This window comes from Brassica rapa, unplaced genomic scaffold (genome assembly GCF_000309985.2).
Source record: "Brassica rapa cultivar Chiifu-401-42 unplaced genomic scaffold, CAAS_Brap_v3.01 Scaffold0690, whole genome shotgun sequence".
Classification (NCBI taxonomy): domain Eukaryota; kingdom Viridiplantae; phylum Streptophyta; class Magnoliopsida; order Brassicales; family Brassicaceae; genus Brassica; species Brassica rapa.
In genome coordinates this window covers 21,004-39,335 of record NW_022610630.1, presented here as the reverse complement: position 1 = coordinate 39,335, position 18,332 = coordinate 21,004, and the positions used below count along the sequence as shown (strand labels likewise).

The 18,332-nt window shown below is 49.9% G+C and overlaps 1 protein-coding gene across 1 annotated transcript; it reads right to left on the bottom strand.

Moving 5' to 3' along the window:
- Positions 1-322: 322 nt before the first annotated feature.
- LOC117130822 lies at positions 323-16,796 on the bottom strand. Its single transcript, XM_033283448.1, has 3 exons — positions 16,686-16,796; positions 3,915-4,457; positions 323-996 (listed from the first exon to the last, which is right to left on the bottom strand). Exons 2-3 carry the CDS (start codon positions 4,340-4,342, stop codon positions 483-485), a joined length of 942 nt encoding a protein of 313 aa, XP_033139339.1. The 5' UTR covers positions 4,343-4,457; positions 16,686-16,796; the 3' UTR covers positions 323-482.
- Between the last annotated feature and the right edge of the window lie 1,536 nt (positions 16,797-18,332).

Below are 18,332 nucleotides of genomic sequence, written 5' to 3'. Positions count from 1 at the left end.
ATGACATGGAAATTGAAAACAAATCAAATAAGAAGGATAGAAAGGTGGATGATGGGATCTTTGTTTCTGGACGTGTGTCTCTCTCAACAAGGATCAGTGGTTGGTTAGATGACTGAAGATGGAATCCGGCTTGCTTGATATGTATCTCTTCCAAGCTGGATCGATGGATGGAGTGGATAGATGGATATGGATTGACTCTCTCAATCAATGGACGAACAGATGGTCTTGAATCACACAAGGCTCTCTGGACGTGGCTTCTTTAGGACTTAGTGAATCACACACAAAGAACTAGAGAAATAACAACAAAGAATACACAACTTTGTTTAAAAGAAAACGATTTCTTATTACTTTAAAAATGATCAAGGGTACTTTACAATGAACTATGACCTGAGCTTATATAGGCTCGACACTGGGACTACTATAACGTTCCTATGACTCAAAAGGAAACAAAGTACACGAAAATTAAGTAGAAAAATCATAAGCTAGGCTCCTTGAAGATATCTAGCCGTTAGGCTTGATTTGAGCCTCTCCAAAAGGAAACTTGATTGAGCCTTGTATCTAGACAGCTTCTGGATATGCCCATGATCTGGAAGCCTTCCTGAAATACTCCTTAGTCCACATATGAAAGAATATGGCCGTTGGTCTTCAAAGAGTTGTAGTGAAAACACATTTACTCCTCCTAGTGTGAACATGGCCGAAAAAGGAAAGTTGTTGGCCACGAAGATTCGCCTGTTCCTCTGCATGCTGGTCCATCTAAACTCTTCTGGAATGTCTTCTGGAATTCTTGGATCGTGTAGGTTATGTCTTGGTTGCCTGATCTCGATTTGGAAATGGTTGGACCAACTGATTATGCAATCTTTCCATAATCGGCTCCTTATAACCGGGTTTGGGAAAATGGTTATATCTTCAACTTCACTGAGCCTTTTCTCCTGATTCTTGGCTTGTCGGATCCACAAAAGATCCCTCTTGAGATCCATAATTGAATTTGGCCCGGGCCTGTAAGACCCGATCCCGGCCGCCTAGGCCGCGGTCGATGCCTCACGTCGCTCGGTCCACTTCCTTGCCGAACCTCTTAATTTTTGCCCTTTATTTATAATATCGCCTAAAGGCGAGGGCTAACTTAAACCTTAGCTAAAGACTTACCTAGTCATTAATAGCCTAGATCCTTTCAACAGATACGCAGCGGAATATTCTCTAGTTAACCATTGGTCTAAAACCAATCTAACACTTGTCTGGTCGAATCACCTTAGCCTTGGTCAGTTTACTCAACTACCAATTAGCTTAAAGGTCAATCCTAAACCCAAACCAAGCCATACGATTCTGAGGTTCCATTCCCCTAAACCATTCTATCTAGATCTACATAAGTAAATGCTAGATCATACCTTTGCCACATCTATGGAGCTTATTAGCTCATCGGTCCTCCATTGACTCGAACTAATCATTCAACTCATTGAGTCTCTTATTGGTATTTATCTTTGTCCCTGCATCAAACAGCTCCCCTAGGTACTTAGTCATTCAACCAACCATCCCCACAGACATAAGTAACCTTTGAGACGTCTTTGAAAGGATAAGGGTTTGCATCTGGCCTTTTCGGCTCATGCACAATCCGAAATCCTTTTGCCTTATAGGCAATAGTACCAAGTCCATCTTCTGGACTGACAAAGCTCATGAGATTCTAAGTCAATCAACCAACCATCCTCACATGACTTGGAACTGATGAGTCATCATCTGGCCTGACCGGCCTTGGGACTTAACCCAGACAATAGATATGATTTGTTCATACAACCCAATGCATTCATTAATCAGGTTAGGACCGACAACTTGAGCCATCATCCAGAGGTCAGGTCGTCCATACTCAACCATGATCAGATCTTACACGGCCTTCCTTGAACAATCACACTTAGGCTCAGTATCTATGGTCTACGACACATAGTACTAGCCATACTCTTCGTCATGACTCTTAGCCAATCTCGAAGTTATCAACACCAAGGTTGATATCTAGAAGCATCACACCAATACTCTTACTCCAGCAACGTGACCATCCATACTAGTGCTTGGCCATCGAATCATCGTCATGAAACATGATCCGACCACAAGACTTTATAAGCCATCGCCTACTTGGCAGGTATTGACATAACCGGCCTTCCATTGCCAACATGTGGGTCTACTCCCTACATAAGGCATATGGCGCCTATCCTACTCACCAACCCAAAGTTGATTGTAAGATATCCTACTTAGCCTTTGCGGCCAGAACCATCCAACCATAGCCGGATCGTCCATAGTCCCGTCTAACCGTCTAGTTAAGATCTAGGTGCGATCGACCAGTTATAAGTCCGGCCCAATGGCTCATGGTCCTTCTCATCTGATCCGACCCAAAGCCTGGATCCATACCACAGAGTAAGGCCCAAGACCAAACCGGATTGGCTTGCAACCGATCAGAACTTGCGACACAACACTCCGGTTAAACTAACCGTCCGTCCGTTCGACTATTCAGCCGCGGACTGTCCCCTTGGTTCGGTCTAAGCCTTGAACCAATGGCACCGTATGGAACTCACACCCTTTGGGAACTAGTACCCTTTGGACACACGTGCCTCTTGGCAACTCATGACCCTTGGCAACTCGCACCCATTCAGATGTTCCAACCGTTCGACCTAACCGTCCGTATGGACTGTCTGGTCCGTGCGTGTGTCCGGCCTATGGCCAAAGGACCACGCCTTAACCTACACAAGTCATGAACCATTGTGACTGTTCAGGGAAGGGTTGCAACCGTTCAGAACAGAACAGAACAGAACCGCCCCTATCCAATCGGATCACCTGAGGCCGGTTTAGACCATGCACGCGCCAAACTCATCGGTTATGGACCGCGACCGCATTACTCAACCTGAACCACGGTTATAACCAATCCCAACACATCAACAAGGCCACGCCAATGTACAGAATGAGTAGAAGAAGAAATAGATGAAAAGAATAAGAAGAATAGGACACAATCCAAACGCCCATGGCTAGACCGGTTCGGACTGTCCGATTGTCTTAGCCGATGAGTCGGTGGTTACCCCACTGACCCTATCTGACTGAACCACGGCTTTGGAGTCCTTCTCCAGACCTTTCTCTATTCCTTGGGTATTCACAACCACACGGCCTCCTCTCTCCTAAACCGTTCACCTTGCCGGAGATACAAAACCACCAAGACCGGCCTTTTTCTGGCCGATCTCTTGGCCGAGACTCTCTCTCTCTGTTTCTCTACGTTTTTCTCTGAGTATTGTACTCTGGAATTGGATAATGAAATCAACAGGAGAGCCCCCATATTTATAGAAAACGAGGGGGTAAGTCTTGCCCCACGAACAGGCACGACTTGCTAGCGAATGGGCACCATCGGCCAAGGGTTGTGCCCTCTCGGCCACTTGCATCCCTTCACCCTTTCTGATTGGGTTTGGGGTCGGTCATAAGACCAACCCACGCCCCAAGCCTCCTGGACTTAGCCCACGGCCTTGTCCAAGGACCCAACAGCCCATGGCCTCATGGCCAGACCTCACAGCCCGCCACTGACCCGGACCCGGACCATCGGCCTAAAACCCAAACAGTCCGTCTAGCTGATATGAGCTGACTCCCAGCTGCCTCAGCTGAGTGAGCTAGTAGTCCAGCTAGTGGAGCTGACTTAGTAGTGGCTGAGCTGGAGTGAACTCAACCTAGCTTCGTTAAGCTGGTAGAGCTACTTCTCTATCTCGTCCAGCTACCGTCTTACTCGTCTTAGCTGTCTCTTTGCTCTTATAAGGTTAAGTCTAAGTTTCCTTATGTACTTAACCTTCTTTCTTGACCATGGAACGCTTGCCTTGATGTCCTAAGACTGTCTGGTACGTTTCCTCGAACCATGGCCATCCCAACAATCCATTCCAGGATTGGGGGCGTGACAGGGCCGCTTCTTGGTTTGGCTGAATTTCTCTTCTAAGTGCCGATACTCGCAAACGGATGGGCTGGGAAACGTCCAATTTGTAAAATTCATAACTTTTTCATCCACGAAGATTTTCTTGTAATTCCAAGCTTCAGTGATGATTGATTGATCTGGGCTTCTGTGAAAATTGGTTTCATGCCAAAATTCCTTCTGGTTGTTGAGATGCACCTCTTTGAATGAACCTTGGTCGCAGGTAGCTCTAGTGAGGTAGTTGTGGCAGTTGTTGCTTATCTGGCTGAGCATTGGTTCAGGTACGGTTTCTGTGCCTACAACAGTTTGGGTGATTTTGGCCCACGTGGGCTGTCTGTTCAGTACACACAGGACGTCCGTGGGTGTCCGCCAGCACACACATGACGTCCGTGGCTGTTTGTGGCTGTCCGTCAGCACACACATGATGTCCGTGGCTGTTCGTGTGTGTCCATGTGTGTCCGTCAGCACACACAGGACGTCCGTGGCTGTCCATCAGTACACATATCAGCACGCTGGTCCTTGAACCCAGCACGCTGGCCTTTCCCGTGGACTGTTCGGGTGATTTTGGCCCACGTGGGCTGTCTGTTCATTACACACAGGACATCCGTGGGTGTCCGTCTGCACACACACAGGACGTCCGTGTGTGTCCGTCAGCACACACAAGACGTTCGTGGCTGTCCGTTAGCACATACAGGACGTCCGAGGCTGTCCATCAGTACACATATCAGCACGTTGGTCCTTGGACTCAGCACGCTGACCCTTCCCGTGGACTGTTCGGGTTATTTTGGCCCACGTGGGCTGTCTGTTCAGTACACACATGACGTCCGTGGGTGTCCGCCAGCACACAGAAGACGTCCATGGCTGTCCGTGTGTGTCCGTCTGTGTCCGTCAGCACACATATGACGTCTGTGGCTGTCCATCAGTACACATATCAGCACGTTGGTCCTTGGACTCAGCACGCTGGCCCTTCCGTGGACTGTTTGGGTGATTTTGGCCCACGTGGGCTGTATGTTCAGTACGCACAGGACGTCCGTGGGTGTCCGCCAGCACACACAGGACGTTCGTGGCTGTCCGTGTGTGTCCGTCAGCACACACAGGACGTCCGTGGCTGTCCATCAGTACACATATCAGCACGTTGGTCCTTGGACTCAGCACGCTAGCCCTTTCTGTGGACTGTTTGGGTGATTTTTTGCCCACGTGGGCTGTCTGTTCAGTACACACAGGACGTCCGTGGCTGTCCGTGTGTGTCCGTGTGTGTCCGTCAGCACACACAAGACGTCTGTGGCTGTCCGTCAGCATACACAGGACGTCCGTGGCTGTCCGTGTGTGTCCGTTAGCACACACAGGACGTCCGTGGTTGTCCTTGTGTGTCTGTCAGCACACACACGACGTCCGTGACTTTCCATCAGTAAACATATCAGCACGTTGGTCCTTGGACTCAGCACGCTGACCCTTCCTGTGGACTGTTCGGGTGATTTTGGCCCACGTGGGCTGTCTGTTCAGTACACACAGGACGTCCATCGGTGTCCGCCAGCACACACATGACGTCCGTGGCTGTCCGTGTGTGTCCGTGTGTGTCCGTCAGCACACACAGGACGTCTGTGGCTGTCCATCAGCACACATATCAGCACGTTGGTCCTTGGACTGAGCACGCTAGCCCTTTCCGTGGACTGTTTGGGTGATTTTTGGCCCACGTGGGCTGTCTGTTCAGTACACACAGGACGTCCGTGGCTGTCCGTGTGTGTCCGTGTGTGTCCGTCAGCACACACAGGACGTCTGTGGCTGTCCGTCAGCATACATAGGATGTCCGTGTGTGTCCGTCAGCACACACAGAACGTCCGTGGCTGTCCATCAGTACACATATCAGCACGTTGGTCCTTGGACTCAGCACGCTGGCCCTTCCCGTGGACTGTTCGGGTGATTTTGGCCCACGTGGGCTGTCTGTTCATTACACACAGGACATCCGTGGGTGTCCGTCTGCACACACACAGGACGTCCGTGTGTGTCCGTCAGCACACACAAGACGTTCGTGGCTGTCCGTTAGCACATACAGGACGTCCGAGGCTGTCCATCAGTACACATATCAGCACGTTGGTCCTTGGACTCAGCACGCTGACCCTTCCCGTGGACTGTTCGGGTTATTTTGGCCCACGTGGGCTGTCTGTTCAGTACACACATGACGTCCGTGGGTGTCCGCCAGCACACAGAAGACGTCCATGGCTGTCCGTGTGTGTCCGTCTGTGTCCGTCAGCACACATATGACGTCTGTGGCTGTCCATCAGTACACATATCAGCACGTTGGTCCTTGGACTCAGCACGCTGGCCCTTCCCGTGGACTGTTTGGGTGATTTTGGCCCACGTGGGCTGTATGTTCAGTACGCACAGGACGTCCGTGGGTGTCCGCCAGCACACACAGGACGTTCGTGGCTGTCCGTGTGTGTCCGTCAGCACACACAGGACGTCCGTGGCTGTCCATCAGTACACATATCAGCACGTTGGTCCTTGGACTCAGCACGCTAGCCCTTTCTGTGGACTGTTTGGGTGATTTTTTGCCCACGTGGGCTGTCTGTTCAGTACACACAGGACGTCCGTGGCTGTCCGTGTGTGTCCGTGTGTGTCCGTCAGCACACACAAGACGTCTGTGGCTGTCCGTCAGCATACACAGGACGTCCGTGGCTGTCCGTGTGTGTCCGTTAGCACACACAGGACGTCCGTGGTTGTCCTTGTGTGTCTGTCAGCACACACACGACGTCCGTGACTTCCATCAGTAAACATATCAGCACGTTGGTCCTTGGACTCAGCACGCTGACCCTTCCTGTGGACTGTTCGGGTGATTTTGGCCACGTGGGCTGTCTGTTCAGTACACACAGGACGTCCATCGGTGTCCGCCAGCACACACATGACGTCCGTGGCTGTCCGTGTGTGTCCGTGTGTGTCCGTCAGCACACACAGGACGTCTGTGGCTGTCCATCAGCACACATATCAGCACGTTGGTCCTTGGACTGAGCACGCTAGCCCTTTCCGTGGACTGTTTGGGTGATTTTTGGCCCACGTGGGCTGTCTGTTCAGTACACACAGGACGTCCGTGGCTGTCCGTGTGTGTCCGTGTGTGTCCGTCAGCACACACAGGACGTCTGTGGCTGTCCGTCAGCATACATAGGATGTCCGTGTGTGTCCGTCAGCACACACAGAACGTCCGTGGCTGTCCATCAGTACACATTTCAGCACGTTGGTCCTTGGACTCAGCACGCTGGCCCTTCCCGTGGACTGTTCGGGTGATTTTGGCCCACGTGGGCTGTCTGTTCATTACACACAGGACATCCGTGGGTGTCCGTCTGCACACACAGGACGTCCGTGTGTGTCCGTCAGCACACACAAGACGTTCGTGGCTGTCCGTGTGTGTCCGTGTGTGTCCGTTAGCACATACAGAACGTCCGTGGCTGTCCATCAGTACACATATCAGCACGTTGGTCCTTGGACTCACCATGCTGACCCTTTCCGTGGACTGTTCGGGTGATTTTGGCCCACGTGGGCTGTCTGTTCAGTACACACAGGACGTCCGTGGGTGTCCGCCAGCACACAGAGGACGTCCGTGGCTGTCCGTGTGTGTCCGTCTGTGTCCGTCAGCACACATATGACGTCTGTGGCTGTCCATCAGTACACATATCAGCACGTTGGTCCTTGGACTCAGCACGCTGGCCCTTCCCATGGACTGTTTGGGTGATTTTGGCCCACGTGGGCTGTCTGTTCAGTACGCACAGGACGTCCGTGGGTGTCCGCCAGCACACACAGGACGTTCGTGGCTGTCTGTGGCTGTCCATCAGCACACACAGGACGTCCGTTGCTGTCCGTGTGTGTCCATGTGTGTCCGTGTGTGTCCGTGTGTGTCCGTGTGTGTCCGTCAGCACACACAGGACGTCCGTGGATGTCCCTCAGCACACACAGGACGTCCGTGTGTGTCCGTCAGCACACACAAGACGTCTGTGGCTGTCCGTGTGTGTCCGTCAGCACACACAGGACGTCCGTGGCTGTCCATCAGTACACATATCAGCACGTTGGTCCTTGGACTCAGCACGCTGGCCCTTCCCGTGGGTGTCCGCCAGCACACACAGGACGTCTGTGGCTGTATGTGGCTGTCCGTCAGCACACACATGATGTCCGTGGCTGTCCATGTGTGTCCGTCAGCACACACAGGACGTCCGTGGCTGTCCATCAGTACACGTATCAGAACGCTGGTCCTTGGACTCAGCATGCTGTGGGAACCGAAATTCGCACTGCCGATTTCCGTTTAAATAAGGAAACTAGGAAAACCCTAATTTCCCAGAGGACCCGGATATCTGCTAATACCACACGTCAAGCAATCAGAACACGAGAATAACAACGATAAAAATAAGAAATCGACAAGAGAGCAAAGAAGATCTTATTCCGAATTTGCATATGAGCGTTTACAACAAGGTATAAGCCTGGGCTCGAAAGCTGTCGGCGAGATTCCTAGTTCTAGCAACCCTAAGACGGCTAAACCTAATTGAGTCGCAGCTCGAAATAACAAAAACGAAAAATTGCCTAAAATTGCTCTAAGTGCTAAGTTTGCTCTGAAAATCCTCTTCCAAGGACTCCTTATATACTAGCTCCAAGGTCGGTTTACGCTTTTACTCTTCTGCCCTTAAGCCGTCATAGCATAAAAATGGAGATATTCCATTTTTCCCGATCTTCACAATTATCTTCAAAACTTCCGTATTTATCCGCGGAAACTTGACATTTAGCCTTCCTTGTGGACCAAGTGTAAACCGTGATGTGGTTTACGGGCTTTTTGGTTAAGAAATTGTAGGATGGGCCTCGAGTCGTGTTTTAGGTCCCTTTGGGCCGTCTTCCGACTCGAAGTGTTTATTACGATTTCTTTCGATAAGGAACAAACTTTCCGTAGTATTAATCCGCAAAGTTTGATCAATGATTTAGAATAGCGGAAATCATAGAGTAAACTCGCTACGGTCTTCGGGAGATAGCATTCGAAGGTTTGACGAGAATGCATGGACTGGTGTCCTCCCGACGTTTCGGAAGAGCTTCATCGCTATGCAGCGACCAAACTTTGGCTCGAGCCCGGTCGCTACGTAGCGACTGAGCGGAACAAACATACATAGCGACCGAGCGAGACGGACTCTTGGTCGCTCCGTAGCCACCGAGCGAGACAGACGCTCGGTCGCTACGTAGCGACCGAGCGAGACGAACGCTCGGTCACTACGTAGAGACCGAGCGGGATGGACGCTCGGTCGCTATGTAACGACCGAGCTTTGCCTTGAGCTCGGTCGCTACGTAGCGACCGAGCAGAACGGACGTTCGGTCGTTACGTAGCGACCGAACTTTGTCTTGGACTTGGTTGCTACGTAGCGACCGGATAACGTGCATGCACAGTAGTTTTGCAATGATCGAGCTTGAGTTGACTATTTCGAGCTTTCAAGGATACTTCTTCGTAAAAACTTTGTATTGGTTATTTTTTACGAAAATCATATTTTTATTTTACTATCTTCTCGGAAATGCGATTTCCGAAGGTTTTCGGGTGTTAATTCCAACGTGACCGTTTTTGACCCCAACCGTTAGCCCCCCAGCCCGTTAGGACCATGCATCGTAGGGTCCTAGCGTGCGGTTAGGCATGTTTGGCAAGTTAGGCGTGTTGGAGGTAACTTCTTCACACTTTCTTTCACTTTCTTGTTTTCTCAAAGATTTTCCTTAAGAAAACTTTCCTTCTTTCTCTCTATCCCTTCCTTCCATTTTCCAAAGAGGAGTGTAAAATATCGAGTAAGAAAAATATTGCGAGGAAAGGGTCTTCTTCCGCAAGTGCTCATGAAGAGCTCCTCGTTCCAAAGATAGAGTTCGTGCCTCACTCGGTAGATCCCGCCGAGAATGAGTCTTGGTGGGTTGCGCATTATGGTTCGATCACTCCTCCCAAAGAGAAGCCGTTCCCGCTCCTGACCCATCGTGCAGTTGAGGAAGGAGCACCAACCAGGAGTACTGACGAGTTCCTCGAGATCTTGCGGTCGTTCTACCACATTCCAAGCACGGTGGAGTTCCGGGTTCCTCGTCGAGGGGAAAGCGCTGATAACCCCCCGGGGGGTTATTTCACTTGCTACGAAGCGTTCGTAGTGCGTTGTCGCTTGTGGTTCCCGCTTCCCGAAATCATCGTCGGAGTGTTGGCGCGTTTCGAGGTGGCAATCAGCCAGCTGAATCCCCTTGCCATTCAGCACCTTGTTGGAATTCTGATCCTGAGTTACGAGCATGGTCTCTCCCTTTCCGTTGATCACTTTGACGCGCTTTTGAGGCTACAGCTCGTCAAGGATAAGGATAAATATAGGCTGGTCCCTCGGAGCTTCATGTCGGTGGTTAAGAGGTTCATCTCCAACTTCAACTCGTGGAAGAAATTTTTCTTCTTTGTTCGTATAGACGCTGCGTCTGTCGAAGAGAGTTGTATCCCACTGCTCCGGAGGTTGCCAAATGATCGTCCCTTCATCAACTCCCTGGCCCCGTTCCCCGAGGATATCATTGAAGTGAGGGACCTTCTTAGGAATGGTCCTTTTTTCTGGACTTCTTTCACGCCGAAACGAGTTCGGAAGGCGCTAGAGTTTGTGTGTCCCGATCCTGTGGAAGCGGGGAACGACTCCGAGCCCGATGATCAGAGTCCCGATGCTGCCCCCGCTTCTGCGACGGGGTGGAACTCTTCAAAGGGGAAGGATATCGATCTTGGTGACATAGAGTTTTTGATGTACGATTCTATGCTTCCGGGATGGGATCTGGACCTTGCTTATGGCGACGAAAGCGGTTCTAGCGAGGTTCCTATTCCGGACTTTGACGATTTCTTTGCTGGTTTACCCTCGGGCTTCGATGCTCCTCCACCAACGAATGAAACAGGAAGGCCGAAGGTTGTCGCGGAAGGGTCTCGTATTATCAACGGGGTATGATTTTCTCGAAAATTTTTGTGATTGCCTAGGTGTTTCTTTTTCTGCTTATAATGCGTTAATTGGTTTCGCAGGTCCTTAACTTGCTTGGCTCGGCCATTGAAGCGAGCCATAGGGAAGCTATGCTCTATCGTTTCAAAGCGGAGAAAGCGGAGCGAGATCTCGCTCGCGTGCAAGGCGAGGTGTCGTAGCGAGAAGCACAACTTACTCGTGATCATGCGCGGGCCATCCGTAAAGCGGAAAGGAAGGGCAAAAGGGAAATTATTGAGGTGATGAAGACTCGTGCTTCTCAGTTCCAGGTCAAATACGGAAACCTCAAGGATGCCTTTACCTCGGTAGGCGATTTCCGTGAGTGCCGCGGTTCAGTCGGAAGTCTTTGGAGAACGCAAGCCGATGACTATGTGTTCGAGAAGGAAATGAGCTTGATGAAGAGCGGCATGAACAAACGTGCCCACGCTGAGGCGCTCATTCCTTCGATTGACGAGAGGATCCAAGGGTTCTGGGATTCCATCCCGGTTTCCCGTGATACCGAAGAGGTTCCGACCGGGTTTCTTGATGGTGGCGAGGAAGTGGACCGTCCTGCGGATGCGTTTGGTGCTTCTTTGTCCGGGGACTTTGACTTTGGGCCATGAGAGGCGGAGTGATTGTTGAGAGGAAGATGCTTGTCTTTCCATTCTATGTTTGTGGCCGAATGTGGCCTTTATTTCGAGAGATTGTATGGGCCTGTTTTGGCCGTTTTTATTGCTTATCGGGACTGGCCGTTGGTGGCTTTGAATCCCTTACCGCTTTACGCGGTTTTATATATATGATGAATGTTTCATTTTGAATATTCCTGAGTAGGTTCGAAGTAAATATGAGTTGTCGTCTCATATTTAATTCCGATGAGACGTTCAATCTGTTGGTTCGTTCGTGATTCTCGTAGAAGATTACTTATATTTACGATTTTCGGGAACATTGAGATGTGAACGGAGAGACATGGTTTAGGACCTCGTATCTTTTAGATATAATGTCTTGAGATGTTTGAGACCAGAGCGTTGGGTTTAGGGCAAGACCTAGTTTTACTTTCGGTTAAGGTTTGTGCGGTGACTAGCCGGCTATCGTTTTTCCTGTTGTGATTTCTTCCTGACTCGCACCGATTTAAAGTCCGCGATAGGTTCTCGGCTTATATGACTTGTATGGTACGAATCGAGCATCTTCTCAGAGGCAATTTTTAAGCCAGCTGGGAGTGCTAAACCAAAATTTCAGATTTTTGTTGTAGCGCTTTCGTCCTTGTGTTGGACGTTTTGAAGATCAAAAGAGTGATCGAATTGCGTTTGTTTAAGACGGCTGGCGTGTTCATCGGGGCCAATCGACGAACTGGGTGAAAGGTTTTAGTGGTCGCGTTCGGACAATTTGTTCGTATTATCTTCGAATTTTATTTTTGCGACGTCTCGCAGTTGTTTCGAGGATTATACGTGTATCTTTGAGTGTTTGAAAGATGATAATTTTTCGATTTTGGGCCGGATGAGGCCGCAGACAAGAGTCTTAACATTTCCAAGCGTGTCTGGAAAGTTTTTGCGTTTAACTGAAGCGTAAACGTTTTTGATAAAAAGGAGCAACGTAGATTGTAGTAAAAGTTTTTGAAGTTTCTAAAAACTCGATTACAATAATGAAGATTTTTCTAAGTGGGAGTATACGAGTATACGCACCCACTTCCCCCCCTTTTTAGAGAGGGGGATAGCTGAACTCGTCTTTTGACGAGCTGCCTACGTACCCCTTTCGAGGATCAAGCCATCTCGTAGTTCTGTTTCATGCCGCGAGCGTTTTTACTCGGCGGTAGATGTTGCGCTGTCCGGCTTGACCGTATTGATCGTGGCTGGGTCAACGCTATTTTCCGGATGTTCCGGTTGAGTTGTAGAGTCGGCTTCAGACTCGTGTTGAGTTTCGATATCCGATGCGTTTGCGTCGGCAGACGATTTTAATTCATCTTTCCTAGGGGCATTTTTGGCCGAAGATCGATCCATCTTCGTGCGTTTGCGATTCGCAGTTGCAGAAGTCATGATTTGCCTTAACTTGTGCTCTGCGAGGAAGCATAGCCGCGACTCCGCTTGGGGTCGGAAATTTGAGACCCAGGTGGTTGGTTGATGGAACTGCTTGCATGGCATTGAGCCATGGAATTCCCATGATCACGTTGTAGATAACGGGATGATCGACTACCGTGAACTCGACGATTTTCGTGATCTCCTTGGCCATGACTGGCAACTGGATTGATCCAAGAGTCATCGATACTTCGCCTGAAAAACCCGTGAGCGGTTTTGGCGTCGGAATTACTTCTCCAAGTTTGATGCTCATCTGCTTGAGAGTGTCGCGGAAGATTACGTTGACCGTGCTTCCCGTGTCGACGAGTACCCTTCTGACTTCTAAGTCTCGTATGACGAGATCTATGACGAGCGGATTGCAGTGAGGTTGATCGATGCCGCCGGCTTCCTCCTTTGTGAAGGTGATCGAGCAATTTTGGTCATCTCGAGGAGGAGACCATGTAGGCAAATTTGCACTCGACTCTGCCTACTGTTGGTAAGCCTTGATGGCCGACACAGTATCGCCGCAGTATTGTGATCCTCCGATGATCATGTTGACTCTGCGACGATTGTTATCATTCCCCTTGTCGTCCGGCCTCCTACCGCGTTTATCCCCAGGCTGGTTTCATTGAGGGGATTTTTCAGCGGGCGGATTTCTGTCCGTCTTTGGAGGGCGATCAGAGTCGAGGATGAGATCCTTGACGCTGGTTACTTCTGAGAGCTCTCCAGCGAGTAGCTTCGCGGCCAGCCTTGCTCCCAAGACTTTGCAGTTGGTCGTGGAGTGTCCTCGGGATTGGTGGAACTCGCAGAAGGTGTATTTGTCATACCCTTGATTGCGGGTCCACGTGTTGCCCGTGGTTCGGCCTTGATCCGAATTGATCGCATAATTATGCGCCCCTTGGAGATCTTCCCCCTCGTGATGGACGTACTCTTTCTCGCTTTCGGATCCACGTCCTTCGAGGATGGTCTTGCCGCCTTATGTTTTTGCGATAAGACTTTAGTTTCTTCCTCGACTATGATGTAGTCCGTTGCTTTGTGGAGGGCGTCCTGGATCGTTCGTGGTTTGTCGAGGGTTATCCACTTTCTGAATTTCGACTTGTACCAGAGCGTCTTTCTCAGCGCGTCAATGGCCACTTTGTCGCTTATCCCGCTGACCCTAGACATTATCAGCTTGAACCGGCTGATAAACTCGCGGAGGGGTTCGTCTTTTCGCTGGGAGAGACTCCAGAGATCGACATCGGAAGTTTCTCTGTCTATGAACACAGAGTATTGTTTGAGAAATTCCGATGCGAGTTGTCGGGAACTCCCGATGGTGAAGGCGTGCGAACCATTCGAGCGCCACTCCTTCAAGATTTTTGACGAACAGGCGGCAGTAGCCGGCATCTTTTTCGCCGTCCTTCAGTCTCACTCTTCCCATCGCGATGTGGAAAGCCTGAAGGTGCGCTTTTGGATAGGCCGTACCATCGTACTTCGGTACTTTGATTTTTTCCGGATCGGATACCCTCATGACCGAAATACGACTGGTAAAAGGGGTCTTCCGAGCTCCTTCCAGCAGTCGATCGATTTTGGGGGCAGCACTAGTAGCATGATGGATTTGAGACTTTACGGCTCTCACTTCTGTCGCAGTCTTGGTGATGTAATCGCGAAGATCGCGAATATCCGAAGTCTCGTCAGTAGATTTCCGAGCATGTCGGCGTTTACTGCGAGTGAGCTCGGTTTGCCTTTCAGCCAGCTCCTCTTGTTCGTTTCAATAGGCGATTTCCTCTTTTTCCGTCATTGGTTTGTCGAACGGAGAGCTTTCCCGAGCAGATCGGCTTCTGGTCCTTCTTGGATGTCTCTCGACGTCCTCATCGGTGTCGTTGGAGACATCACCAGGATCCAGGTCAATGCGTTCAGCTTCGTTATCCTCCGAATCCTTTGCAGGAGGCGGAGGACTTTCAGGGTTCCCCTTTTCGATGGGAGATTTCTCGCTAGGGTTTTGACCCGAAGGTCGTTCCTGCGCGACTCTAGATCTGTCAAGTGGGGTGGCGAAGTCGAGCCTCTTCCCGCGGATTTTGGTGGTTCCGCGGGGACGGATTGCTCGAGTCATTGCCGTTAAGGTTTCAACATGTTTGGTCAAGGTACTCACGAGCTTATCCTGTTCTTCCGACCTTTTCTCATAGGTGGCGAACATCTTTTTAAACTCCTCGAGCGCCGCGGCGTTGGCTGGTGCGTTGGCCGCTGATACGTCTGCTGCTGGAGTGTGGAGATTGGTGCCGCTGCCTCCGTTAAGAGGAGTCTGCACGTTATCCGCGTCGTTAGTTGACATGTCTGATTGAGCGTGGTGTGGCTTTTGCGGGTTAGATTGATCCGTATCCCCCTCCTTCTAGCGCCAAACTGTGGGAACCAAAATTCACACTGTCGATTTCCGTTTAAATACGGAAACTAGGAAAACCCTAATTTCCCAGAGGACCCGGATATCTGCTAATACCACACGTCAAGCAATCAGAACACGAGAATAACAACGATAAAAATAAGAAATCGAAAAGAGAGCAAAGAAGATCTTATTCCGAATTGGCGTATGAGCATTTACAACAAGGTATAAGCCTGGGCTCGAGAGCTGTCGGCGAGATTCCTAGTTCTAGCAACCCTAAGACGGCTAAACCTAATTGAGTCGCAGCTCAAAATAACAAAACGGAAAATTGCCTAAAATTGCTCAAAGTGCTAAGTTTGCTCTGAAAATCCTCTTCCACGCTCCTCGCCTAGGACTCCTTATATACTAGCTCCAAGGTCGGTTTACGCTTTTACTCTTCTGCCCTTAAGCCGTCATAGCATAAAAATGGAGATATTCCATTTTTCCCGATCTTCACAATTATCTTCAAAACTTCTGTATTTATCCGCGGAAACTTGACATTTATCCTTCCTTGTGGACCAAGCGTAAACCGTGCTGTGGTTTACGGGCTTTTTGGTTAAGAAATCATAGGATGGGCCTCGAGTCATGTTTTAGGTCCCTTTGGGCCGTCTTCCGACTCGAAGCCTTTATTACGATTTCTTTCGATAAGGAACGAACTTTCTGCAGTATTAATCCGCAAAGTTTGATCGATGATTTAGAATAGCGGAAATCATAGAGTGAACTAGCTACAGTCTTCGGGAGATAGCAGTCGAAGGTTTGACGAGAATGCATGGACTAGTGTCGTATCGACGTTTTGGAAGAGCTCGGTCGGTATGCAGCGACCGAACTTTGGCTCGAGCCCGGTCGATACGTAGCGACTGAGCGGGACGAACACTCGGTCGCTATGTAGCGACCGAGCCTTGGCTCGAGCTCAATCACTACGTAGCGACCGAGCGGGACGGACGTTTGGTTGTTACGTGGCGACCGAGCTTTGTCTTGGACTTGGTTGCTACGTAGCGACTGGATAGCGTGCATGTGCGGTAGTTTCACAATGATCGAGCTTGAGTTGTCTATTTCGAGCTTTCAAGGATACTTCTTCGTAAAAACTTCGTATTGGTCATTTTTTAAGAAAATCATATTTTTATTTTACTATCTTCTCGGAAATGCGATTTCCGAGGGTTTTTGGGTGTTAATTCCGCCGTGACCGTTTTTGACCCCAACGTGGGTGTCCATCAGCACACACAGGACGTCCGTGTGTATCCGTCAGCACACACATGATGTTTGTATCTGTCCGTGTGTCTCCGTGTGTGACCGTCAGCACATAGAGGACGTCTGTGGCTGTCCATCAGTACACATATCAACATGTTGGTCCTTGAAATCAGCAAGCTAACCCTTCCCGTGGACTGTTCGGGTGATTTTGGCCCACGTGGGCTGTCTGTTCAGTACACACAGGACGTCTGTGGGTGTCCGCCAGCATACACAGGATGTCCGTGGCAGTCCGTGTGTGTCCGTGTGTGTCCATCTGTATCCGTCAGCACACATAGGACGTCCGTGGCTGTCCATCAGTACACATATCAGCACGTTGGTCCTTGGACTCAGCACGCTGACCCTTCCCGCGGACTGTTCGGGTGATTTTGGCCCACGAGGGCTGTCTGTTCGGTACACACAGGACGTCCGTGTGTGTTCGTCAGCACACAGCGGACGTCCGTGTGTGTCCGTCAGCACACACAGGACGTCCGTGGCTGTCTGTTTGTGTTTGTCAGCACACACACGACGTCTGTGGCTGTCCATCAGTACACATATCAGCACGTTAGTCCTTGGACTCAGCACGCTGACCCTTCCCGTGGACTGTTTGGGTGATTTTGGCCCACGTGGGCTGTCTGTTCAGTACATTCAAGACGTCCGTGGCTGTCCGTGTGTGTCCGTCAGCACACACAGGATGTCCGTGCGTGTCCGTCAGCACACACCGGACGTCCATGGCTGTCCGTGTGTGTTTGTGTGTGTCCGTCAGCACACACAGGACGTCCATGGCTGTCCATCAGTGTTGTAGGCATGGGACGGGATAGTCGGACGGACGGGCGGATGGCCGTTCTGCGGTTCAGTCTTGGCTCGGATGGATGGTTCCGGCCGGGTCTTCTCTTGTTTGTGATTGTACCTGAAACAAATATGAACTTTTATGAGTTTTCAATAGAAGTAAGAACAGAAACAGAGAGGCCAATGGATGAATGATAAATAAGCAAGATATGATTCTTATGGGTTTTAAAGGATGGATGAATGAAATTTAAGAACAAAAAGATAGATAAAAAGAGAAGAATGGCGGATGGGATCTGTTGCTGGACGTGTGTCTCTCTCAACAAGATCAAAGGATGGTTTGAAGGATAGATATGGATCCGGCTCTTGATGGACGTATGTCTCTCTCAAGATCGGACAAGGGATGGATTGGATCGGAGGACTCCACAAAGAACATCGGATCGGCTCTTTGATATGTTAGATGGCTGCTCTCAATAGTTTCACACAACTGAAAGACTTAGGGTTTCTTTGCTAAAGCAAAACGATTTTCATAAAAGACTTGGCCGAAAATTGGCAACTACAAGGGTTTAAATAGTTGTTCCTCAATGGACTCTAAAAGATAAAAAGGCCTAGACAAATGGCCAAAGTCTTAACCGAAATAAATTAAATAAAAAAAATAGACCGGTCGCGGCTTGAGATGTCCGGATCAGAACTCATAGTATGCTTGCATGTTGCCTCATTAAAACCTTTCGGGAAAACCCAGTGGGACAAAACCCGATAAGGAAAAAGAGTACAACACATACTACTCCTTCTGATGGACGGCTATATCTCTGAACCGGAAGCAAGTTGGTTGGATGGATTGAGGATGAACGTGGAAATGGTCAGGCCGGCTTCATTCTGGTCGATGGAGGAGAACTGGCTTGAATGGATGGAGTCTGCAACCACTAATGGTTCGCTGGTGTCTTCAAGCTTTAAGTCGGCCAACTCCTGGATCAATAGTTGCTTGAATCCGGTTTGTTCATGTGCAA